The sequence below is a fragment of the Neophocaena asiaeorientalis genome, unplaced genomic scaffold, assembly GCF_003031525.2.
Source record: "Neophocaena asiaeorientalis asiaeorientalis breed wild unplaced genomic scaffold, Neophocaena_asiaeorientalis_V1.1 scaffold31, whole genome shotgun sequence".
In the NCBI taxonomy this organism is placed as follows: domain Eukaryota; kingdom Metazoa; phylum Chordata; class Mammalia; order Artiodactyla; family Phocoenidae; genus Neophocaena; species Neophocaena asiaeorientalis.
Window position 1 is genome coordinate 1972242 of NW_020175320.1, and position 13728 is coordinate 1985969.

General features: G+C 37.4%; 1 protein-coding gene across 3 annotated transcripts in view; it reads left to right on the forward strand.

Moving 5' to 3' along the window:
- Positions 1 to 13728, forward strand: part of SLC25A16 (solute carrier family 25 member 16) — a 91938-nt gene that overhangs the window by 23498 nt on the left and 54712 nt on the right. Inside the window, exons 7-9 of one of the 3 annotated variants that reach the window (XM_024765558.1) lie at positions 2745 to 2907; positions 7339 to 7407; positions 8995 to 10598. In XM_024765558.1, coding sequence (XP_024621326.1) covers positions 2745 to 2907; positions 7339 to 7407; positions 8995 to 9151 — 389 coding nt within the window. In that variant the 3' untranslated portion in view covers positions 9152 to 10598. Of the gene's footprint in view, positions 1 to 2744; positions 2908 to 7338; positions 7408 to 8098; positions 8505 to 8994; positions 10599 to 13728 lie in introns of those variants that run through there. The other 2 variants (XM_024765559.1, XM_024765560.1) reach the window with 2 other exon arrangements.

Below are 13728 nucleotides of genomic sequence, written 5' to 3' on the forward strand. Positions count from 1 at the left end.
CGGAGCACAAGCTCCGGACACGCAGGCTCAGCAGCCGTGGCTCACGTGCCCAGCCGCTCCGCGGCATATGGGATCTTCCCAGACCGGGGCATGAACCTGTGTCCCCTGCATCGGCAGGCGGACTCTCAACCACTGCGCCACCAGGGAAGCCCTCTACTTTGTCATGTTTTTGTTTTAGATATTTATTTTGTAATCATTATATATATATAGCTGGGTATTTCTTTAATCTGGTCAGTAAAATCTTTTAATTGACAGTATACTTAATGGTTATTGTGGTTATTGATATATTTGGACTTGTTTCTTTACCTTGCTATTGATTTCCACTTGTTTTTCTTTTTTTTTAATTCTTTTTAATAAATTTATTTGTTTTATTTATTTATTTTTGGCTGCATTGGGCCTTCGTTGCTGCCCACAGGCTTTCTCTAATTGCGGCAAGTGGGGGCTACTCTTCCTTGCGGTGTGCGGGTTTCTCATTGTGGTGGCTTCTGTTGTTGCTGAGCTCGGGCTCTAGGTGCACGGGCTTCAGTAGTTGTGGCACGCACGCTCAGTAGTTGTGGTTCATGGGCTCAAGAGTGCAGGCTCAGTAGTTGTGGCGCACGAACTTAGCTGCTCCGCAGCATGTGAGATTTTCCAGGATCAGGGCTCGAACCCGTGTCCCCTGCATTGGCAGGCGGATTCTTAACCACTGCACCACCAGGGAAGCCCTGTTTTTCTTTATACGTTTCTTTTTATTCCTTTCTTATCTTGTTTGCTTATTTTTCTGAATCCTTAGCCCCCCTCCAATATTTTATAAATATATAAGTTTATTTGCTTCCTCCTATGCTTGATGGTCTTTATTTATTTAGTTTGTTGTTTGTTTTATTTCTTGTGGCTTCTTTTGAGCGGTCTTTAATTATGAGTCCATTACTTGATCTTAACCTCTGAGTTTCTGACCCAATGATTCCATCTTCTGTAGCCCAGTGGCAGGATCTGTCTCAATGGCTTGGCTGCTATTGCCATCAAAATGTAGAGTCACTCCAACTCTCTCATGGGCCACAATTCCCAAGTGGGCCCCATATTATATTTTTGGAAGGTGGTGCTGCTAGGGATTCTTGGAAACCTTCTCTTCCTTTTTGTAAGCCCAGCAATGGATATAGTTGTTCTGCAATGACAAAGTCCCTCAGAATACCTAGACTGCCATTATGCTGGAATCAGAACTCTTTAGTTTTTTTACTATATTTTTTTCTCTTTCTAATTTTTTTTGTTTGTTTTCAGTTTTATTTTTGAAATACATTTTTTACATAGTTATAGTATGTATATAATTTTGTTTCTTAATTTTTTCCCATTTCCCAAATGTTTTTCATATTTCTGAATAGTATTCACATTTTTATTAATTGTGTCATATTTCAGTGAATACCATTCTGCATAATTAAGGTATTTCTATTTTTTTTCTACTTGTGTTTAATTTGCTATGAATTTCCTTGTTGTGAGCTTTTCCTGTGGTTAAAATTTCTGTATTTAAGTCTATAGAATAGATTTCCCATATATAAAAGTGTATGGGGACTTCCCTGGGGGCGCAATGGTTGGGGATCCGCCTGCGAATGCAAGGGACATGGGTTTGAGCCCTGCTCTGGGAGGAGCACCACAGCTACTGAGCCTGTGCTCTAGAGCCTGCGAGCCGCAACTACTTAGCCCATGTGCCACAACTGCTGGGGCCCGTGTGCCTACAGCCCGTGCTCTGCAACAGGAGAAGCCACTGCAATGAGAAGCCTGTGCACTGCAACAAAGAGTAGCCCCCACTCGCTGCATCTAGAGAAGGCCCACGTGCAGCAACGCAAACCTAATGCAACCAAAAATAAATAAATAAAATTAAAAAATAAAAAGCACTTCTTTAAAAAAAAAGTATATGAATATTCTAAAGTTGTATAGCATCATTGTAAAATACTATAAGATCGTAAGAATTTTATACAAAGAATAAATGCATATATTGAGGTGTTATCCTAGACTGAATTTTTGTTAGTGCTTATTCTTAAGAATCAAGTATCTTTTACAGTATGTTTTTAAAATTCAGTAGATATCAAGATATCTTGAGTAATATTTAGTTGATAAGTATACTTGAGTTCTGCTAATTTTTTTAATGTATGACTTTAATCCTTTTATTATAAAATTGTATAAATATTCAGCCAGCACCAACTGCACATTATCAATAACTTAATTCAATATTCATTAGATTCCATGTGTCTGGTGAGTCTCATTGTCATAACTCTTCCTGGAAGACAACATTAGACATTGAATTGAAATAACAATGCTTTATCACTTTTGAATTTCTTGCCTCTACCTTACATTATCACCATCATTGTTATTGTAAATATGTCATGTTTACGTAAGGTTACTAATCATTAATTTAACTTTTACTTATGTAAAACCTTGGAAAACTGTTCAATTCTATTCATGTATAAGGTGGCATTATACTCAACTATTACCTTTATTCAGTGAACTGAACATTATGTTAGTGTGTGAAAAACCAATGTATAATTTTTTATAGGTGGTAATTTTGTTACCTTTAGTTTATTTGTAAACATTAATTAAATCTTTTTGTCTTAGATTAAGCCAAACATTGGAAATCAGGAAATGCATAGTTAGTCCCTTGAGTTAATTGGTTGATAATAACCAATTGAGTTAATTGGTTATTATGTAAGAATGGTGTCTTCTCACAGCTCACATCTCTGTTAAGCATTGTGGTGAATTTATATTTTGTTTTTCAGGTGTTTCATTTTTTACTTTTGGTACCTTAAAGAGTGTTGGGCTTTCCCATGCTCCTACCCTTCTTGGCAGACCTTCATCAGACAATCCTAATGTCTTAGTTTTGAAAACTCACATAAACTTACTTTGTGGTGGTGTTGCTGGAGCAATAGCACAGACAATATCGTAAGTTTGTTCATCAACTTACTTAAGTTAAATTACATTTATCCAATACTGATTTTTAGCATTGGTTAGTTGTCTTATTTTTTCTAATAGATTATTAAAACACAGGATCCCTTGCAAAATATAAATATTAATTTAATACATTTTTTCCAGTGTGCCTGCACTTTAAGCATATTATAAATAACTTCGTGCCAAATTGACTAAATTAGTTTGAACCTACTCAATTTCTGTGGATTTTAAAAGAAAGGAAAAAGAAAGCTAGAAAGAAACACTATAGTTTTCATCCATATTTCCTCATGAATTGCCTGTATGAGTTTTCTGAAATTTGAGCCATTTAGTGTGTGTGTGTGTGTGTGTGTGTGTGTGTGTAGGTACAACTTCTCTTGCACTAAATCTTGAAGGCCTACTTTGTGCCAGTCAGTATGCTAGGCATTGGGAGTTTCACTGAAGGAAAAACAAAAGTATTGCCTCAAGAAGCCTATACTCTTTTCTTTTTTTTTTGGCTGCCTTGGGTCTTTGTTGCTGCATGCAGGCTTTCTCTAGTTGCAGCGAGTCGGGTCTACTCTTTGTTGCAGTGTGGGGGCTTCTCATTGTGGTGGCTTCTCTTGTTGCAGAGCACAGGCACTAGGCTCGCAGGCTTCAGTAGTTGTGGCTCACGGGCTTAGTTGCTCTGCGGCATGTGGGATCTTCCCGGACCAGGGTTTGAACCCGTGTCCCTGCATTGGCAGGAGGATTCTCAATCACTGTGCCACCAGGGAAGTCCCAAGAAGCCTATACTCTTATTAAGACAGTAGCAATGCAAGGGAGTTTTATATTAATTAAGTGTATTAGGGACATAGATAAATTAGGTGGAAAGTGTAATTGGAAAGTTGGCTGTAGAGAATTTCTGTAGACCAAGAGAGATTGGATAGATGAGATTAAAAAAGGGCTGGAATACTAAGAAGCAGGAACTTTTCAGGAACAGGAAGAAGGGAAGCTCTCTGTGACTGAGGAGTATCCTGAAAAACAGGAAGACAACAGGAAATCGTAGTGTCACAAAGGCTCAAAAAAGAGTATCCAATGGAAAAAGAAAACTCAAAGTAAGATAAGTACTGAAAAGTAAGTTATTCATCAGATTTCACAATGAAGGTTACTTTTGTGAAGGCAGATTCAGTATACTTGTGTGTGGGAGCAGATCATACTAGACTGAAAGTAAAGGGAAAAAGGTGTAGGGACTTCCCTGGCGGTCCAGTGCCTAAGACTCCATGCTCCCAATGCAGGGGGCCCGCGTTCAATCCCTGGTCAGGGAACTAGATCCCACATGCCGCAACTAAGAGTTCGCATGCCGCAACTAAAGATCCCGAAGGCCACATCTAAAAGATCCCACACATGGCAAGAGTGACCCCGCATGCCACAACTAAGACCTGACACAGCCAAATAAATAACTAAATATTAAAAAAAAAAAAAAAGGTGTGTAGTTTACTTTTAGAAACATGGCTGCGGAACCTTGTTCATTTGCAGAGACATGATCACCTCTAGCTATTCTGATTCTCTTCTTGGTTTTACTGCCCCTTTTCTTTATTATTTACTTCCAATTTAGATCTTTAAAATCTGTCTTCTCTTTTCCACTTACTTCATAAGCTATATTCTACACCCACTGACTCTTTTTTTAAAAAATATTTATTTATTTGGCTGCACTGGGTCTTAGTTGCGGCGCACGGGGTCTTTGGTGCTGCATGCGGGATCTTTAGTTGTGACATGCGAACTCTTAGTTGAGGCAACTTTCCCTTTTCAGGTATCTTGCTGATTCATGTCTTCCTCCTCCTACCTATCTGTGCTGATTTTTTTAAGGCCTAGCCAGACTTTGGTCCTCTGCTCTTCCCGTAAACATCCAGAATAGCTCATCTATCTTTATTGTTTCAATGGTCACCTCTGTACAGATAACTAATTCTATTTAAATCTTCATTGCTGACTCATTACTTCTCTAGCAAGCTCTTGGATGTTTATACCTGGACTTCTGTCCTCAGTTCAAGCTCTGTAATTCATATACTGCTTTCTTGTCTTCTTTTTCATGTCTGTCCTCGGCCCCCAACTTTCCTATTTGTTATCGATCACCATTAATCTTCTAGTCCTGATAATACCTTGAGATCATTTTTCACATTGTACATATCCAAATATTTTTGTCATTTTTTTGCTTAAAAACATTACCTAGAATGTTATTTTCTTTCTTTCCCGTTGTTATTTCCCTAGTTCTGATCCTTGTACTTTGTCTTCTTACTTCTCTTTATTAATCAATTCCTTCTACCCAGACACATCTTTTCCTGCTTGGAAACTGAATCCTTCAGGTTGAGGTTTTGGTCCCTTTATTCCCCATAAAGTTTTTTCCTCTCTCCACCTCCCATTAAAAGATAATTCAGGACTTAACTGGTGGCGCAGTGGTTAAGAATCCGCCTGCCAAGGTAGGGGACACGGGTTCGAACCCTGGTCTGGAAAGACCCCACATGCCGCAGAGCAACTAAGCCCGTGTGCCACAACTACTGAGCCCACGTGCCACAATCACTGAAGCCCGCACGCCTAGAGCCCATGATCCACAACAAGAGAAGCCACCGCAATGAGAAGCACGCGTACCACAACGAAGAGTAGCCCCCACTCGCCGCAACAGAGAAAGCCTGCGTGCAGCAACAAAGACCCAACACAGCCAAAAATAAATAAATATTTTAAAAATTAAAAAAAAGATAATTCATGGAGGGGAATTCCCTGGTGATCCAGTGGTTAGGACCCTGCACTTTCACTGCAGGGGGCACGTGTTGGATCCCTGGTTGGGGAGATAAGATCCTGCAAGCCGTGAAGCAGGGCCAAAAAAAAAAAATTCATGGAGATGCTGCTTAGATGCATAGAGCTCTTCATCTATTAATAATGTTATTTCTTAAGCTGTTTGGTTGGTACATGGGTGGTTTTTTTATTACAATTATTTCATAGTAAATTTAAATGTATATAAAAGTATATAATTATTTTTGTCATATATCACTTATGTATATATTATATGTATGTATATATGTATATATACATATGTGTGTGTATATATATATGTGTATGAACGAGAGCTTTGAATAGGGAAGTAGAAAGCAGCTTTATGACATGGCAAATGTCTCTAAGACTCAATTTTCTTTTTTTTTTTTAAATAAATTTATTTATTTATTTTTGGCTGTGTTGGGTCTTCGTTTCTATGCAAGGGCTTTCTCTAGTTGCGGCGAGCGGGGGCCACTCTTCATCGCGGTGCACGGGCCTCTCACTATCTCGGCCTCTCTTGTTGCGGAGCACAGGCTCCAGATGCGCAGGCTCAGTAGTTGTGGCTTACAGGCCCAGTTGCTCCGCGGCATATGGGATCTTCCCAGACCAGGGCTCGAACCCATGTCCCTTGGCAGGCAGATTCTCAACCACTGTGCCACCAGGGAAGCCCTAAGACTCAATTTTCGTATCTTAATATTGAGATAACAGTACCTACTTAACACAGTTGTAAAGATGGAATGAGATAATGTACATAAATTGCTTAGCACAGGACCTAACATAAGCAGTCAACATTAGCCCCAAAAAAGTAATTAAAAAAAAAAATCACCTAGGGTTCCACTCCTAAGAGATTACTTTTGTATATTTCATTTTAGGCAATCTTTAAAATTTTTTTAAATTGAGGTATAATTAATATACAATATTACATTAGTTTCTGGTATATAACATAATGATTTGATATTAAGTCTGGTTAACATTCATCACCATACATAGTTGCAGAATCAGGCAATCTTTTCACATAGAATTTTCTCAATCCTCTGTATGCAATTATCTGTATTGTTAATTTTAGCCCTTAAGGAGAATTTTTTGTTGGCCTACTGTATACAGGGGCACTTGCTGAATACTCTTAGGGTAGTGGTTCTTAACTGGGGTGGTTTCGTCTCTAGTGGACATTTATTAATATCTGGAGACATTTTTCGTTGTTACAACTGGGGTTGTGCTACTGGCATCTAGTGGGTAGAAGCCAGGGATTTACCTAAACACTCTACAATGCCCAGGACAGCTCCCACAACTAAGAATTTTCCAACCCAAAATGGCAATAGTGCCAAAGTTAAGAAACCCTGTCTTAGGGTTACAACAATGGAAAGCACCCAGTCTATTTCCTCAGGAAGCGGCATTTAATTTGGTTTGGGGGAATAAATAGAACTTGATAATGGGTGATGAAAGAGAAGAATCATTTAACCCGAGGGAACCACTTAGGCAAAGGCAAGGAGACCTCTGTATTGTTATTTGATTTTATTCATATGCCTATATCCTGACTCCCAGATTAGACAAAACAGTAAGAAAATAGGAACACATTATTTCCTAGCATACATAGGGCTTTGTATTCAATAATTGCTGAGTAGAAAACTAAAAATCATTTTTAAGTCCTTCTTTTTCGTCTTTTAGCTACCCATTTGATGTAACACGTCGGCGAATGCAGTTAGGAACTGTTCTTCCAGAATTTGAAAAGTGCCTGTAAGTTCTTCATTTGTCATTGTTCAATTTCTTTAGGAAATGTAATGTGTATAGTAAGTAGGGAGATAGGACTGTGATCTCACTAGTAGTCTAGAGCTTTCATTTTATATCCCATAATATTCTTTGGTAAACTGAATTTAATCAGGTCCTAATCCTCCTGTTAAAATGTTCATTTTAGGTAATTCCCTGGTGGTCCAGTGGTTAGGACTCGGTGCTTTCACTGTGGGGGCCAGGGTTCGGTCCCTGATCAGGGAACTAAGATCCCACAAGCCTTGCAGCCAAAAAAAAAACAAAAACAAATTTAATTTTAGAGCAGCTCTGTTAAATAGAAATATGATGTGAGCCACATATGTAATTTAAAATTTTCTGGTAACCTAACCACATTAAAAAAGTATAAAAAGAAACATGAAATTGTTTTAAAATATTTTATTTAAACCAATATATTTAAAATTTATCACTTCAACACTTCAGTATTTTACATCCTTTTAAAAAAAAAAAAACTAAGTGTTTGAAATCCAGGGTGTATTTTACACTCACAGCACATCTCAATTTAGGACTTGCCACATTTCATGTACTCAGTAGCCACATGTGGCTAGTGGCTACCACTATTGCATAGCACAGCTCTAGAGTTTTCTATAATCTGTAGAGATTTCGAATCATTCTGTTTGATTGGTGATGTGTTGTTCCTCAGGGGAAGAGCAGAATGTTTATTCAGGACCATGAATTGCCTTCATTCACCCAAAAGATTTTTTGAATATTTCAGTCTACATTGCATATTGAAAGAGAAAGACAAAGCCCGAAGTGTTGGTTTGAAAGGAAAGAACACTGAAACAAGAAAGTCTTTATTGATGAAATCTGGAAGACAGTCCTTCAAGCTTTAGTAGCATAGAACTTGAGCAGAAACTTGAGAGTTTAAAGGGCAACTGCTCATATATCCTTTAAAAAGACTACATCAATATTTCAAATATTATTATGAAATAGTGTTGCTAGTAAATGTCACAGACATAATGCAAACAAAATATATCGTATTAATGAGCCCTGGAATTCTATGCATAATGCTTGTACTTGTTTGGAATGAATTGCTCTTTTATTATGAATTTTTAGCTTGGTTTTTTAAAAATTATTTATTTATTTATTTATTCATTTTTGGCTGCGTTGGCTCTTTGTTACTGTGCACGGGCTTTCTCTAGTTGTGGCGAGCAGGGGCTACTCTTTGTTGCAGTGCTCCGGCTTCTCATTGCGGTGGCTTCTCTTGTTGCGGAGCATGGGCTCTCGGTGCATGGGCTTCAGTAGTTGTGGCTCTCGGGCTCTAGAGTGCAGGCTCAGTAGTTGTGGCGCATGGGCTTAGTTGTTCCGCGGCATGTGGTATCTTCTGGACCAGGGATTGAACCCGTGTCCCCTGCATTGGCAGGTGGGTTCTTAACCACTGTGCCACCAGGGAAGTCCTTTTGCTTGTTTTAACACTTGCCTTCCAAAAGCTACTCAAGATGGCATTTTTAGCTTCTTTTAAAAATGCTATTATGGATCCTGAAATTGTCTCTTCGTGACTGGGCATAAAGGTGTCATCATTTAACCATTCTCTTTCAGTACCATGCGGGAGACTATGAAGTATGTCTATGGACACCATGGAATTCGAAAAGGATTATATCGTGGTTTATCTCTTAATTACATTCGCTGCGTTCCTTCTCAGGCAGTGGCTTTTACAACATATGAACTTATGAAGCAGTTTTTTCACCTCAATTAAAAAATATCATTATTTCTTTTCCTTAATAAACTATCAGAGGGAAAAATAAAATGTTAATTTAATTTGGGGAGAACATTACTTGAAGGGGGATATTTACCCTGTCACAGGAACCACTGGTATTTTAGTACTTGATTTTTCTATTCATCACAAATCAAAAGTGCTTACTATACTTTTATGCCAAAAGTTGTATCTTAGAACATTGCAAAAAAATCCTAAGCTGATGCTGGCTAATCAGTAAGGTTATTTGAAACCATTTTAAAGTATTATTTGGATAGAACTAACTTAATATGGGATTCAAAAGGTTGCCATTAGTTTTATCATGCTATTCCAAGCTTTTAATTGTAATCATGATTTTCAAAGACTCTAATGTTGGTTGCTGTTATTGTTATTATTATTATTAACAGTCTTGGTTATATTGCAGCAGAATGATGAGAGCTGAAATTTTAAGTTATATAAAATATAGGTTAGAAGCCAGTATTGAAGTATTATTCTTAATATTTCTCTTCTCATAATTCTGCTCCACTGGATAAAAGGACAAACACTTTTTCTCTTCATTTTTTGATAAATGTTGTATTCAAAAAGTAACCATGTAGAGACTCATCAGTAAGTCAAGAATTTTCAGGTATTGCTCAAATGTTATTCCCAGTTTCTGAGTGATTTAAATGTGTTTTTAAAAGTCAGTGTATTTCCCAAAGGCAGTAATAGTAAATACTGAATATCTTTGCTCTCAAAACAAGTTAGCATTATAGATTTGTTTTTGTTAGATGATTTGATGTATACTAGAAAATTTATTTAAGTGGACTGTGAAATATCCATTAATATAGATGTGAATGTCAAAGAATGTTTCCAAGTATTATGTTATGACACAGCAACTAGTTCTTCCACATAAAATAATTTTAGTGCAATATAAACTTAAGTAGAAATGTAAAACATGATCTGAATTGCTATCGTTTATATTAAAATGGTTTAAAATGTAAGAATTCCAGTTATTATGTTTAGAGTAGTTTTTATGTTTTATTATAAGCATGACAAAAATGGGAGGGGAACAGTTATAGTTCTGTCCTCAGAAACAGCAATTTGTAGAATTGATGTGATTTTTAAGACATTAGAAAACTAAATTGAAAGTGTTATTTCTGCTTCAATTTTTATTTTTTTTGCATAAAAGATTTCTTGTCATAACTTGGTAAAAATTTTATGAACTGGTTTCATTTTCAAAGTCTTTATTTTAAAATAAATGTGTATCTTTGTATGATTTATAAGTGTACCCACAGGTAAAAATACATGTGTTCCTAAAACTATTTTGTATATTTTCATTTCTCGGCTACATTGTAGCTAAATACTGCTATCAAATCTCAAGATAATTTAAATTTATAAAATATCTCAGTTATGTTAACAATAAAAGAGGACTGCAAATATTTTTTAAATAAAAATTTGCATTCTATGTCTGTTACAGAATACATAGGTTATTAAAAATAAATTTTCATATTTCAACAGTTATTCCTCTCTTTTAACTATTTACATTATTGAAGCACAAATATTAAACATAATGGAAGAATACTTAAAATAATGACAGTATTTTTATCTGATTTATTTCAGATTGATAACGCAAAGTGAATCTTGACAGATTATCTTCAGTTTGAATATTGACTGTTTCTGTTTTGATCTCCATTGTAATACTTTCCTTGCCTTTTATTGGGTACAGCCCTCTGATCTATAGAATGGGGCAGTGATTTTGTTTAGGGATTGATGAGTGAGGTACCATTCCTAGCTCTTAATGGTGGTCTGTATGGAGATGAAAAGGTTAGTGGGTATATATAATAATATCTTACAACATTTTCCTCCAGATTACTCAACATCCATTTATGCAGCACCCATTGTGTGCCACGGATTATATCAGCATTATGGGGGCATACCTTGAGAGGTCTGTTAACTGTACTTGCAGTCTGATTTGGATTCCCAATAGCAACTATCACTGGGTATTTCTCTAACAGGGTATGTACCATACTTTTTGGTTACTGCATGTTTACTTGTCCTCCCATTGGTTCCTTCATGGGCAGAGTCATACTTTCATCCCCTTTAAGGAGCACAGGGTATGGCATCATAATAGTTGCTCAGTGATGTTTACTGATGGGCAGAAGGAAGGTTTGGTTCCTGTTTTTGGAGAAAATGTTCTAGTAGAGAGAAACGAGGCACAAATAGTTTAGGGAAAGAGCAATTTAGAAAGAGTTATTTGTTTTTTCTTCACAGAAATGTCTTGTTGCTAATTTGAGCCAGGATGAATGGCAAATAATAATACCTATATTATATGAGTATGCATTGCCTTGCAGAGTTGGGCCAATGATATCTGACATACTTGTATAGCAACTGTATACTTAAACACTTACATCAATTCTTTGAATATTAGACATTGTTACAAACTAGAAATCAATGACAAATAATAAGTCATGTATATTTCCTGAGTATTTACTATGTTCCATTCCTTATTTTAAGCACTTTTGATGCCTTAACTCTATAACAGTACTATAAGATAGGCACTATTAAATATTCCTTTTTTACAGTTGGGATAATTGAGACCCAGGGATATCAAGTAACTTGCCCAGGTTCACACAATAAGTGGTGGATCTAAGAGTCAGCCTACAGCGTAGTCTACTAGCCATGATGCTATACTTCAACACAGTAGTATCCTTCCTATTCACATAAAGCTCTAATATGTAATAAATACAAACCAATTAATAGAATGATTATAGATTTTGGAAAGTGCTTTAGAAAAATTTTTTGCCCCCCCCGGCCCCCCTCCCCCCAGCAAGTGGCTTGCGGGATCTTTGTTCCTTGAATAGGGATTGAATGCAGGGCCCTCGACAGTGAAAGCACAGAGTCCTAACCATGAGACTACCAGGAAATTCCTGGAAAGTGCTTATTAAGGAAGTAAATAGATTACATGATAGAGGATAATTGTTGGGTGTAAGGATCAGAGTGCTACTTTAGAATGGTCAGGGAAAAGTTTCTTTGATGTGCTAAACTTTAAGCCTACACATGAAAAGGAAGTAGTCGTGCAAAGAGCTGTGGGGGAAGAATGGCCCAGATGAAGGGAACAGCACAGTACAAAAACTCTGAAACAGGAAAAAGTTTAGTTTGACACAGGAATTGTCAGAAGCCCAGTGTCAATGAAGCTCCCTGAGAGAGGGAGTAGCAATAAATAGGTTGGAGAAGTAGACAAAGGCATCAAAAGTGCTTAAAATAAGGAATGGAACAGGAAATATATATGACTTATTATTGCCAGGAAATATACATGACTTATTGTCATTCATTTCTAGTTTGTAACACTGTCTGATATTCAAAGAATTGACATAAGTGTTTAAGTATACAGTTTCTATACAAGTATGTCAGATATCGTTATTTGATGCCTTAACTCTATAACAGTACTATAAGATAGGCACTATTAAATATTCCTTTTTTACAGTTGGGATAATTGAGACCCAGGGATATCAAGTAACTTGCCCAGGTTCACACAATAAGTGGTGGATCTAAGCCCTGTGTGAATGAAGCTCCCTGAGTGAGAGAGTAGCAATAAATAGGTTGGAGAAGTAGACAAAGGGCAGATCAATGTATTTAGGGCTCTATAGGATGTAGTAATGATTTTGTCTTTTATTCTAAATGCAATGGGAAGCCTTGAAGGTTTTCAGTAGGGGAATAAAATTGCCTGGTTATATTTTTACAAAGATTACTGCTTTATCAACAATTATATGCACTTAAAACAGAAATCAGGGAATTCCCTGGTGGTCCAGTGGTTGACTCTGTGCTTCCATTGCAGGGGGTGTGGGTTAGATCCCCGGTTGGGGAATTAAGATCCCACATGCTGGCACAGCCAAAACAAACAAACAAAACAACAAAATAAAAAACAACAGAAATCAACAAAATTAAAAACAGATAATAGAGAAAATAACAAACCCCAAAATTGGTTTTTTGAAGAGATCAACAAAATTGGTAAGCCCCTTAGCTAGACTGATAACTAAAAAGGAACATAAATTACCAATATCAAGAATGGGGAATTCCCTGGTGGTCCAGTGGTTAGGACTCCACACTTTCACTGCTGAAGGCCCGGGTTCAATCCCTGGCTGGGGAACTAAGATCCCACAAGCCATGTGGTGTGGCCAAAAAAAAAAATAATGAAAAAGATGACATTACTATGGATCCTATGGATGTTAAAAAGATAATACGGGATTTCTAAATAACTCTTTGCTAAGGAATTTGATGACTTAGATGAAATGGACAGAGGCTTTGAAAATCACAACCAAAACTGATGTAGGTGAAACAAAATCTGCATAACCAATTAAAGAAACTGAATTTATCAAAAATTCTTCCACAGGGCTTCCCTGGTGGCGCAGTGGTTGGGAGTCCGCCTGCCGATGCAGGGGACACGGGTTCGTGCCCCGGTGTGGGAGGATCCCACATGCCGCGGAGCGGCTGGGCCCGTGGGCCATGGCCGCTGGGCCTGTGCGTCCGGAGCCTGTTGCTCCGCGGCGGGAGAGGCCGCAGCGGTGAGAGGCCCGCGTACCGCAAAAAAAAAAAAAAAAAAA